General features: G+C 36.0%; 1 protein-coding gene across 1 annotated transcript; it reads left to right on the plus strand.

Annotated features, from left to right (window-relative positions):
• The first annotated feature begins 2,290 nt into the window (after window positions 1-2,290).
• On the plus strand, window positions 2,291-13,074 carry napab (N-ethylmaleimide-sensitive factor attachment protein, alpha b). The gene is made up of 11 exons (XM_030152570.1): window positions 2,291-2,517; window positions 4,654-4,733; window positions 4,830-4,946; window positions 7,698-7,744; window positions 7,873-7,950; window positions 8,335-8,390; window positions 8,579-8,663; window positions 10,068-10,172; window positions 10,262-10,330; window positions 11,274-11,324; window positions 12,354-13,074. Exons 1-11 carry the CDS (start codon window positions 2,420-2,422, stop codon window positions 12,453-12,455), a joined length of 888 nt encoding a protein of 295 aa, XP_030008430.1. The 5' UTR covers window positions 2,291-2,419; the 3' UTR covers window positions 12,456-13,074.
• Window positions 13,075-13,078: the final 4 nt, after the last annotated feature.

The following is a 13,078-nucleotide window of genomic DNA, read 5'->3' on the forward strand; positions in this document are numbered from 1 at the left end:
CTACTAATTAATTAGGCACACCTGGATGATTTTAGTGTGTCCAGTAATGAAAGACAGGAAATAAAAAAGCCACCTGAAGTTCAGGAAGTAGTGGGGCTGTGCTTAGGAGATCAGGAAACTATTTTGTTTTTTTTCTCCTTTATTTCCTTTTATATTTTCCTTAATTTTGTATATTTCATGCATTTTAATGTTTATTTTGTTGTGCTTTTTTTTTGCTCTTTTCCCCCCAGTTAGTTAATTATTTTTGATATATTTTATTATTTTGTTGCTTATTTATTTTTCATTTTGGGGTTGCAGTGTTTATTCTGTTCATTTTGGTTAAGTTTATCATTTTTAAGATTTTGTCCATTATGTTGATTATGTTGTGGATTCAGCACTTATGTTTGTTTTGTTACATTTATATATGTTTTTATTTGTTTGTTCATTATAAGCTATTTATTGCTCATTTTGTTTATTTAGTGCCTTTTTTTGGTTTTGTTTATTGTTATTTTGCCCATTGTGGTTATTATTTTGTTCATTTTTCACTTGCTCCAAATTATAAATCAAAATGAAGAAACTAAGTTCATTGTTACTCAGCTTTCTTGTTAATTTTATTTTCATCAGCAGGATGAGAAAATATCAAGTGTATGAAATAGATATGAAGAGACAAATCACTTGTATTTTTATTACTGATGTTGTGTGTATTTGTTTTGGTTATTTGATAAAAATTTCCCATTATTGGCTAGGTCACCTTAAAGAGAACCATTGGAGAACCATTGGAGAACCATTGAAAGGAAATTTCAGAAGGTATTTAGAGGTAGAGGTATAAACTATATGCAGAATTTTGTAGTTTGAGAAGCCTAGTTTCTCTTTCACTCCAAGATTTGTAAACTTGAAATATAAAAAGTTGGGGTATTTTTTCTCATAATGGCTGTCAATAAAGACAATCAGTGCCAATAATACATCTTACAAGCCATGGATATCAGCAGAAGCTGGTGCCTGAAGTGGTTCATAGATGATATGAGGTGTCATTCAATTTCTCATGTGTGTGATACATTTTCAGTGTCAGTCTTCATGTGGTAAAACAGTTGTGATCAGCTGATTAATCAGTAATTACTTTTTCCAGCTCCAAAATAATGTTATTATATTGGCCTTTAAAATGCCACTATCAGCCAATCTTTAGCAGTGACAACATGAGGCAAAAACACAATTGCAATACAAATGATGCAAGACCTTGAAAAAAGTACCCAGATGAAGCCAAATACCATTGTTTTTTAGTGGGTGCAACACAAAACAGCAGTGTCAACTTTCTCTAATAAAATTTCACTTTGAAATATAATTTTTTTTTTTTTATCAACAGATTAGCAAAAATCATGAGGTTGGTGGTAAAAGACTGAGTGCCCTCCTTCCTTTCATTTTGTACCACAAATGTGTTTACATGCAGTTTTGTAATGTGATTATTTTCCATTTTAACTGTAATTTGATCCTACACAACTAAGTGTAATGGATTCATGTTTGCACAAATGCAGAGCATGCTGCACTTGTACATACACAGTATAATTTTGTTCTGTTTGTTTCATTAGCTTGCCTATTCTTTATCTATACTATAGAGAATTACTACATAGATATAGACAGCAACAATAAATAACAACAGAGTATTTACCAAAATTTAATGTGAAACAAATTTAATAAACATTAGAGGACATCTCCTACAACTATTGCAGCAGCTGACCTCTATATAACATTACATGAAACAACATTTTAACATAGCATAAAGACAATATTTTAAGACGTTCTGTTATTACAATGCTGTTAAATGAATGAACAATTGACTAGAAATAGGCTTGAACGTCTGCATCTTTACGCCATCAATATATGATGAGATGCCTTCATGACAATCAGAAAAGTTGTTTTTTTTTATGTTGCTGATGAGGCACAAATACTATGTGGTGGATGTAAAATTCCGATAGTGATTATTAAATGCCTATATCATTGTAATTTTAAGTCAGGAGTGATTAGAATGTTGATGAGTCAACGTTGAGTGATTAATTTAATTAATTGCCCTATATACATCAATGATGTGTCAGACAGCTGCTGAAGGAAAAGTGATCTCAAAATAGTTTCTAATTTGATTCTAAATCCAGTAAATATACAAGAATGCAGGGAAAGACGTGTCTCTGTTGTGTTTCATGGATTGTTGTCTTTAGCACAGCAGCAGTGGGTCTTTAAACGATGAGTTATATAATTTACGAGTACCACGAACGCAGCGGCAGTGTTTCCGTCGTGGCTCCAGTGTCACATGACGCAGGTTATGGTTACTTTGCGGCTGCTGATGTGACACGGCAAACCAGTGCTGCTGCTGCTGCTAGCTACAGTTAGCAGGTTTGTTGACTTTAGCCTTGCTCATTTTTTCCTTCAGAATCGCACCAGTGACACGAAAATGGACAACAGCGGGAAAGAAAAGGAAGCGACGGCTTTAATGGCTGAGGCCGAAAAGAAAATGAAGTCATCACAGTCGTTTTTTGGAGCGTTATTTGGGTGAGTGTTTATCTTAGCTTCTCTTTAGCTACTTTTGGGCCAACTACGCGGAAGGTGGCTATCTGTCCAGTAAACACCAGCCTCTAAAAGGCCCAAACAATGTCTTAACAACTCTACTAAAGTTAGCTTCGGGGTAAGGTGTGGTGGTTACATTCCGGGCTAAAACATCAGGTTAATGTCATTCCTTCTGGGTCTGCTCTGTACATTTTCTAAGAATAAATAAAACATAGCCGTCTGCGGCAGTGAACGCACCTCATGTACATACTGTCTGTAGCTGCACTGCGTTTTTATTTGATGGTGACTTCATTCAGTAGGTGTTTGGGCAATTTCTGAGCCAAGGTTACGCATGCAATCGAGATAAATCCATATTAATGTAGTATAGCTTGATTATGATCTCGTTAAGTGTACAGACTATAGCGCCATCTACTGGAAAAATGCTACCAGATGATGGACGATCACTCATTTTTGTGCACATCACATGTTATTCACTACATTTATTGACAACAGAACAACGTAAACAACGGCTGGACGATTTAGTGAAAGTCATGTTAAGGTATTGGGTGCAGAGGATGTGTGAACTGCACTGAATTTAGCAGAATAAGCCTTAATTCATACACATGACTGAGCAACACCCATGTTAATCACTCAAATGGGTTTTTCCTCGTGATATCAACAAGTGATATCATACACAAAGTCATGATGACTTTGTGTCCAAGTTAAGCTCTATGAACTAACTCAAAGATATAGGTCTATATGTACAGTACCTTATAAAAGTCTTGGGCCACCATCAAGTTTGTTGATGTAATGTTTTCAGCCAGGAAATATGCAAATAGTTTAAAAACTTATATTTCAGAGTCATTTCATCACAATAAAGTGTCTGGTATTGGTGTGAGCTGTGTATGCACTTGACCTCTTTTGTGCAGCCAATAAGAAATTTGTATTGCATTTACATTAGGTTTCACTCAACACATGACAAAAACTTTCTTGTTTGAGCAGCTTTTTGTCATGGGAACAGAGGGCACACTAAATATTAGCTTTTACCAGTAGAAGGTATTCACTTCTGGTTATTTTCATGTGTTTTTGTGCACATCATTTCTGCATTTTCTTGTATCTGAAGAAAGAGAATGAGAAATAAATACGTATGCTCATTGGAAAAACAACAAGCTTGTGGACTTCTACACAGTATGTGATTAGCTGGCTGATATGGACTGGATCTAATCTTCAAAAAAGACAGAGTAAAATCAATGTAGAGAGCATCGAAACAAACTAAAATCAGTTTTCCGTGAATGAATGATAGAGAATGATCCACAGTTCACTTCAGAAAATATCTGTATTTTTAAAGCTTTTTGTGTTATTGTCCACATGTAATGTATGTGTAATAATCAGTATTGTCCAAAATTATTCTAATTTCTATGCTGTTTTGCAGTAGAACCTTCAGATGTGAACTTAAGTCTTCACACACTTGCAAAAAGCTAGATTTCAATCAGCAGATATGTCTGAAAACCAAAGGAAACCCCTGCTGTATTTTCAGTATCTCTTATTGGTTACAAAAGGTTCCACTGATGCAGTGTTGCAAAACCATTTGAATACAGAGAGTCTGGACTATATTCGTTGTTACTTTACTCCTTCTTTATCTGAGATCCCCATTATTTACTATCAATATAACAACTATTACTCCTGGTGCCCAAACAAAGATTAAAATGTAAGGCTTTTTGATGAATTGGATTGTTGATTAACCAGTGGGGTATTTTCTATTTTAATTGAATAAGTAGCTTTTGGTCTATAAAATGTTTTAGATGTTCCTCAAATGTCTTGTTTGTTTTACAACCCAATGTTATTCGATTCACTGTCATAGGTAGAAAATAAAGTATACTTTGCTAGACCAAACTGCTGGACAGTAATTGACATGTGATAAGACTAAAGATTTGACAATGACAATGTCCTAATACTTAGAAAAAAAACTGCAGTTGGATTTTATTTTCATTGTTTATTTCATTATTATTTTTGACAGTTTTATTCTGGTCAGATTAAACTAAAATGATGCAGGTTTCTGATATTTTTTTTTTTGCAAACTCATTTGGATGAAGAAATAACAAAGGCCTCCTTGTTTAATCAGTCACATCTTTTCTTCCACAGTGGTGGCTCCAAGATGGAAGAGGCGTGCGACATGTATGTGAGGGCTGCCAACATGTATAAAATGGCCAAAAACTGGTGTGGTAAGAGGTTTTTCTCTCACAGGTTAAAATAACAAGCAAAATGTCCTTTTATCATGTTTTAAGGTTGTAAAGTCTTTTACTGTTTTGTCTTACCAGCTGCAGGAAATGCATTCTCCCAAGCTGCTCGCCTTCACCTGCAGATGCAGAGCAAACACGACGCGGCGACTAACTTCATAGATGCTGGAAACGCCTTCAAAAAAGCAGATCCACAAGGTAATGATTACTCATTATGGATGTTCACTGGAGCTCATTTGGAAGGCCTGCTTTACAAGCTGCACTCTGAGCTCCAGTGTATCCCGCTCATAAGGCCAGTGTTGTCTAAACTTTAAGCATCATCATCCACGCTTCTTTACAGATGAATACTGGAAAAGCAGAAAATGAAGAATTAAGCCTAGGGTTGTACTTTGATTAATAAAAGCAACCCTGATGATTTGGGACAGATTCTTAACATTTTCATGCTTTCTTCTTATGAAATGCTCCTGAATTCCACTATTATTTCAAGTTTGAATTTTTCATCCGGGGGATTCCTGCAGTGTCCTGTTTGTAGGGAACTCCAGAACTACTCAAATACTTACGTTATCAAAGTCAAAGTGAGCTTTAATATCAGTTTTGCCATATGTACAGCACGAATAGAAGACTGAAATTGCAAAAACTCTAAGGAGCCACAGTGCAACAATCAACATAATAGAAAAAATAGAATATAACTATAAACAGAAGGGGGTTGAAGAGACAATACATAAACAATAAAGGAGCAAGAGTAAAGTTACAGATGAATTATTGAGTTATTTCCCACTGTTTAACTAAAACATGGCTGTATTCTGAGGTAAGCAGAGCTGATATTAGTAAAAGTATTTATATTATTATAGTGACTCAAGTACATATGAAACTAGGCCCCAAAATAATTTCTTGAGGAAAACGTGTTCGGGCTGGTGTAAAAACTTTCTAACTAGAAGTTTACCACTAGGTGTCACTCCTTCCATTATGAATGCCTGCAGAGTGGAGAAATGAGACTGGGTGAGAGTGTAACAACACCAGTCCACAAGGTAGCGCTGTAACCTTTATTGACAATCATTAATAAACACAAAGAGAAGAAACGTTAGTAAGGTCTGGAGACCAGTCATCACCATAACGTTTTGCAGTATGGACATGTGGCTTTGTTGACTTTTTCAGCTTCACTTCTTCTCGCATCAAGTCCAACACATTATAATATCGGTGCATTTTAAAGCTGCCAAATCTCCTCTCGTCATCACCCAAAAAAACCACACTGACTCTCTCATAAACAAACAGTACAACATAAGCATATCCTTCCCTCTAGTACGGACATGTGATGTTCATCTTAACGCCTTCAGCTCAGGAGGAAATTACACAGGCACCATATGTCTGTTTATAACAATATAATAAACTGTGTAACAATGTCTGCATCAGTTCTTACAGGATGCTGATGTAGAACATGTTTTTGATTGAATCTGAGTAATGAATGTCTGTTCAGATGGTTTGAATAAACCAAAATGGTTTAAGCTTTAACACTAGACTAGACCTGCAAGATGGTAATTAACCCTAGAGAATAAATTTGATCTGTTTATATAAAATCAGCAGCTGTAAGATGCTCCTCTGTATGTTTTAATACAGTCCAAATCTAGCAATAAATTAAATATTTTTTCATGTTCTTGTTCTTCTCATTATCATCATTATTAATTATTTAACTGTCATGGATGGTCATGGCTGTGTTCACCATAAAGCCTTCATTCTTCTGATCAAAGTCCAGTTTCAGTATAACTTGAAATTGGACTTTTGAGTTCTGAGAGTAAACAGTGGTTCAGTATATGAACATTTTGTGTCTGGTAAGCATACAGTAAAGTGCTTGTATGGCGTAACTCTGCTGACATTTACAAATCCTACAGATCTTACAGAAACCAAGGTCAGCTAACACTAGGTGTACTTCCGCAAACAGAAGTTTCAAAAAGCTTCCAGAAACACATATAGAAATAGAAGAATTGGGAAAAAAATGTTATTAGTTCTGCAAAATAAAGGTCTGATCTCTTGAGTTAGTTTTAATATTTCTCAAAAGCAGTATTATACATACTGTACTTTCCAGGCTATAGAGCGCACCTGACTATAAGCTGCACCCACCAAATTTTAAAAGAAAAAAATATTTGTACACCTGAATATAAACCACAGGTGTCCACGTTGTAACATGAGATATTTACACAGAAAGATGGTAAACAGAAAGTTTATTTAAATATTTATTTTGATACCTTAACTGCTTTTTTCCAAATAGTGCCTGTAACATAGCAGTAAAACGGCAGTAACACGGCTGGTTAAAAAACCCAGAAAAGTCATTGATCGCTGTCTTCATCTTCCTTCTGTGCATTGAAACCACTGCAGTCATCTTTTCAGTGTCAGAGTTGAACAGCCTCAGGAAGGCTCCGTCACACACCCTCTCAGTCTTTCTTCCATTGTCACTCTCAGTGGCACTTCCGTGCTGCAGCTCTGTTTCCTTCTTAGACAGACACATCGATTATTTTTAACTTAAAAGCTGCATCATATGCATTTCTTTGTGTGTTTTCCATGAGGGTTTGTGCATGACACGCAAAATGATTAAGTAAAGCTTTAAACTTTTCCTCTTAATCACCTCTTCCACCTGTCTGTCTTTTTGCGTTTCCTGCTAGAGCGCCCCCTGGAGGCCGTTAGCCCATAAAAATATATACTCGAGCTGCATCGTTGTATAAGTCGCAGGGTTCAAAGTGTGAGAAAAAAGTAGTGGCTTATAGTCCAGAAAGTATGGTACTAAGGAATGGAGACAGCTTTTGGAATAAATTCTTCCATTGAACTCAAATCACTGATGCGCTGACTGATCCTTGGTATTTTTCTGAATATTCCCGTAAAGATGTGACTTCAGTGAATCACTGCAGAGGTACGGTCTATAAATATGTTGCGACTAATTACTATTGTTTGTTTCAACAGAGGCGATTAACTGTCTAAACCGAGCTATTGAGATATACACTGACATGGTGAGTCTTTAAACCACACGTTAGTATGAAGTTATTGCAGATGATAAACCCTCTCATATGTTGAAGTACCTGATGGACTTCGATAACATGTTATGATCCTCTCATGCGGTTTCTTTGGTCTTCCACAGGGACGTTTCACCATTGCAGCCAAACATCACATCACCATCGCGGAGATATACGAGACTGAACTGGTGGACATTGATAAGGTCAGATCACATATTCCTGCTCTGTCTTTATTATTTTATATATTAACTTGAGGGGAGAATTTTCTTTTGACTTTAACTTGTATGGTATTTTTATATTTAGTTAGTGATATTGTTTACCTTTACAGTGATGGTGTAAAATAGTTTTCAACTGTAGTTCCACTAAAGACAAAAAATAGATTAAATGAACGACTGATGTTGTATGCATGTTTGCGATATAATTGTCATCCCTAGACCTCACTTTCTTGTTCTTGTTTTGTAAAATTAAACTGCTTATAAATAAAAAGTGTCAAAAAATAGAAATAGAATAAATGTCAATGAAAGTACTTTAGTGAACTGGATGTACTTCATAAAAACACTTAAAATCATTCTGTCTCTTTCTTGCAGGCTGTTGCCCATTATGAACAAGCAGCAGATTATTACAAAGGTGAAGAATCTACCAGGTGACTATTATTATTTTAATTTTATTTTTTTACTTGGTTCAGCTTTATGTTCTATTCTGCTTTATCTTTTCTGAATTATAGCTTTTTCATCAAGCTTTGTGTGTATATCTGAGTAGATACTGCAGTTGATGTTCTTTAAATTCTATAAATATATGCGTTCTGAAAAGCCTCTTTATTTTCTTTTACAGTTCAGCCAACAAGTGCCTTCTGAAGGTTGCAACCTATGCAGCTCAACTGGAGCAGTATCCAAAAGCTATTGAGATCTATGAACAGGTGAGATGATCTGCCTAGTTAAGACATGCATTAACATTTTTTTGTGTTTAGATCACAGCAGACAGCTCTAATGCCAGGTCTGGACACACAAAGGCTGAACACATTGAGATCTGATAAGTCAGACCACATTCAGAGGTGGTCTGGGCCACATACAATTTAACCCATAAAGACCCAAACAGCCACTGGTGACCAAAAGCATCTACTGATCTAAACTGTTTAATATTTGATGATCCACTAATCCTATCAATACATGTAAATAATTGATGTAAAATACAGTTTTTCATCTTTTTATGGTCATCAGATATGACCCATTTGGACGTTCAGAGGCTCTGTAGTGAACGTGGAAACACTGTCATCTTCTACAACATTGATTCACCAGTAAAACCCATGGAGTTTGATAAAAGACAGCAGATGGACACACTTGGTTTATGTTCAATTAATAATAGATTTTATTGAAAAATTTGCTTTTTGTCAATTTTCTCTGTTTTGACAAAAAAACAACTTTGAATTTACTCTGAGTTTTAATGAATATCTACATGATTTGTAAATTAAATATAGAAAAATACCTGATTTACACTGAAAAATGCAAAATACAGAGGACAATATTATAATAAATAGTGATAAATCACTTAAGAAATGTGAAATGGAGAGAAAAATTCATTTGGGAACTGCCGCAGAAGTAGTACTGGGTCTTTATGGGTTAAGAAGTAAATACTAGACCGCCTGTGATTTTTCTTTTGATACTCGATATAACAACTCTGGTTAAAGCTGCTGTATTAAATAGTTGTTTTGTGCCATTTGTCTAAAAATAGATCATTAATAGATGACTGTAATGCAAGTAGTCTGAGATGAAATAAGAATACCCACTTTTCTGGACCTTATTTTTAGGCTGTTGAAAATCTACCCCATGACACAAACATTGTATAATCACAGGGGTCAAAGGGTTAGGGCTTTTTTAGTTCATATAGTTTATAAACATCAATAGTAGATGGTTAGTTGTGGTAGAAAATTATTATTTACTGTCAGAGCACAAAAAATAATTTAGAACTTTAAAGGTAGAACATTTAAAATCATAGTCATGAATAAAAAAACAAAATCAATATTGAGAGAAATTAAGTAAAAACCATCTGAGGCATTTTGGAAGCATAGATAACAATTTAAACAAAACTGACCAATGTAATGCAATAATATTTATCACCATATAAAACTATATTATGACATTTATCATTATTGTTTTGTATCCCAGACCCATTAGAAAAGAAACACCTGAATTCAACATGTCCCTGTACTTTTATCTGTATAGTGTAGATGTACAGATATTAATTTGCCTTTGAATCATACTAATGAAAAGGCTAAAGTCAGTGAAAGTACTAAGAAACAGAACTTATACTATTTGGTTTTTAGGTGGGAACCCATGCAATGGACAGTACACTCCTGAAGTACAGTGCCAAGGACCACTTCTTTAAGGCGGCACTCTGTCACTTCTGTGTAGACGCACACAACGCACAGGTAAGACATGAGCCAAACCTCTGCCCTGTTGAAACTGTTGAGTAAAACCAGGAGCCTCTCTGTTCTAAATGTTTGTATTCTGTCTCCAGCTCGCTGTGCAGAAGTACGAGGAAATGTTCCCAGCCTTTTCAGACTCACGAGAATGCAAGCTTTTGAAGGTAACTGTGAAATAATCATCTAATTTCCCAAAGTTAGGATCAGAACCCAAATGTCCTGAACAAAATAAAAAGCTAAAGATTAAAAAGAAGAGACTAAGAAAATAAGGGGAAAAAAAGTCAGTCAGTTGTATTTTTGTGCATGATTGGTAATAATGAATGTTTATTATCTCAGGCTACGTTCAGACAGCAGGTCTTAATGTGCAATTCAGATGTTTTGGTAGAATCCAATTTTTTTTTTGTGTGCTTGTTCATATTACACATTAAATGTGAAAAGAGGTCCTAACTAATACGTGACCATGCAGGCATGCGCTGTGTTTTTGGAAGTAAATATGGAGGGACGCAGAATTATGATGTTTGTCACATTTCAATGACATAAAGGTCAGATAAATGCGACCTGGCTGTTCGGACTGAAGTTGCATTGCAAAATATCAGATGCGTATCAGATTTAGGACCATATATGAAAGTGGCCTGGGTCGGATTTGAAAAAAATCGGATTTGTGTTGTTCAAACTGTCTCCAACAGATTGGATGCAGGACACATATGGGCAAAAAAATGGATTTGGGCCATATTTGCCTGCAGTCTGAATGGAGCTAACAAATCATTTATTCTGTAAAAATGCAGTTCCAGATGAATCTTGGTAAAACGGGTTCTAAGGAGACACCAAACTGATCATTCAGGTGCCAATCTCAAATATGGGTCCACTGCTGTAGATCTAAACACAGGGAGGGGATGATGTAGGAGAAAAAAATTACATCATGAGATTGCAAATGATAAATTATTACATCTCAGGTTATGATCTGAGTGGCTTTAGAAAACACTGTAGGTGTGTACAAACTGTAAAATGTTAAAAATGAAGCAGACAGAGAAATGGTTGAGTTTCTGTTTGTGTTCTCAGTTGCTGATGTGTTTTCTGATTGTTTCCACACTGTCTTCCTCAAACCAGAAACTTCTAGATGCACATGAAGAGCAGAACGTGGACGCCTACACTGATTCGGTGAGTGGACGATGGTTTGTTACTTGAAACTAGTCATCTGCAGCTGCTGTGTGCCCACAAAACATTATTAAATTGAAGGAAAAATTGAGAATAATTTTGAATTATTTTAGACACAAATTATGACGTTGAACAAAAGCTTTATAGGATTAAAGTTCAAGAAATGATGGTTCACATTAGGAGTGCAACGGTACACGTCGTATCATTATACCGTTTGGTATGTCCCTCACGGTTCGAACTCGGCGGACCCCAGCCCAAGCTGGAAGTGGCTAGCCCAGCCCGAGCCAGGTGCAGCCTGAGCCTGGCCCGAGCCGGAAGCAGCGGACCCCAGCCCGATCCAGACGCGGAACACAGCCCTTTTACTTCCAACTACACTTCTCAATATTAACATTAGCATCCACATTATTAAAATCTCCTCTGTGGTCGCCATGTTTGTTATTATTGATTTTCTTCTTCTTTTCAAAAAACTTTACTCTTCTTAATCGTATTTTCGCCAGTATGGTAATGAAGAGTGGTGCCCTCTGGTGGATTGATTGAGAAATGCTCATTCTAACGTACAGGACGCATGGAACTATGAAGGCAGTTACACATGACAATGTTAGAAACGGACATACCTGTTTACATACATAAGGGAACATAAATGAGCCTTAAGGCTCTCCATCAGCTCTCAGTTATGTTTCGGTGCACAGCCGGGCTCTGCGTACGATCCATGAACTGTGGGTCAAGAACCACAATACGTACCAAACCGTGGATACCCTGTACAATTGCATCCCTACTGTGTAACTGTTCATGTAAAATAACCCAAAAAAACCCAAAAATGGAACATTATGTAGTAAAATACGACCAATCTTTAAAACGTGTTATTTTTCTCAGTGCATATGTGAAAGTCATTTATTTTAATGAAATAAATATTGCAATTTCTTCTTCTAAACATAGTGGATCCCCTTTTTTCCCCCCACAATGAATAGAGCCAAACATCCTAATCTTTCTGTAAAACTGGCGGTTGTTTTTGCATTGTTTTGTCCATCACAGGTGAAGGAGTTTGACACCATTTCTCGGTTGGATCAGTGGCTCACTACCATGCTTCTCCGGATTAAGAAAACCATACAGGATGACGAGAGTGACCTCCGCTGACTTCCCTCCCCAATTGCCCTCCAACCGGCATCCATACCTTGCATCCTTGTTTTTGCCTTGAGCCTCTCACTTCCATTCATGTCTTGATTATATATAATTTTGACCAGTAGCCCTTATACTCTGACACTCTTTTTCACCATCTGCAATATTTTTTCTTGATGCCTTTTTAATCTGCTAAATCCTTTTGTTAACTCAGTGCTCTAAAAATGATGGTCCTTATAGGCATGAACACTACTCTCCTTCATTGGCACTTGTGTATATTATCAAGGTACTGGCCCAAAATTAAAATACACACAAATGGGCTGCGATACCAGATACTCATACCAGCATACAGTGAAAATAAACTTTGTATTTTATGGTTATTGTTATAAAAAGAATGAGAGGATGCCAATTTATAAATACTTAGTCAAAAAAACCACACAATTTTCTAAAATGCCAATATCTGCTAAAAAAACCCAAAACAAAACCTCATTAGTTTGTGGTGCGTTCGAGTGCTCATTTATACTGTGGGTCATATCAGGGCACCTCTAATTAAACAGCACTTCATCTCAGCTGTAGAGCCAAGAGAGGCCGAACATTTCAGAGCGTATTCCACAGTAAAAAAAAAAAAAAAAAAAAAGATA

This window comes from Sphaeramia orbicularis, chromosome 13, assembly GCF_902148855.1.
Source record: "Sphaeramia orbicularis chromosome 13, fSphaOr1.1, whole genome shotgun sequence".
Taxonomy (NCBI): Eukaryota; Metazoa; Chordata; class Actinopteri; order Kurtiformes; family Apogonidae; genus Sphaeramia; species Sphaeramia orbicularis.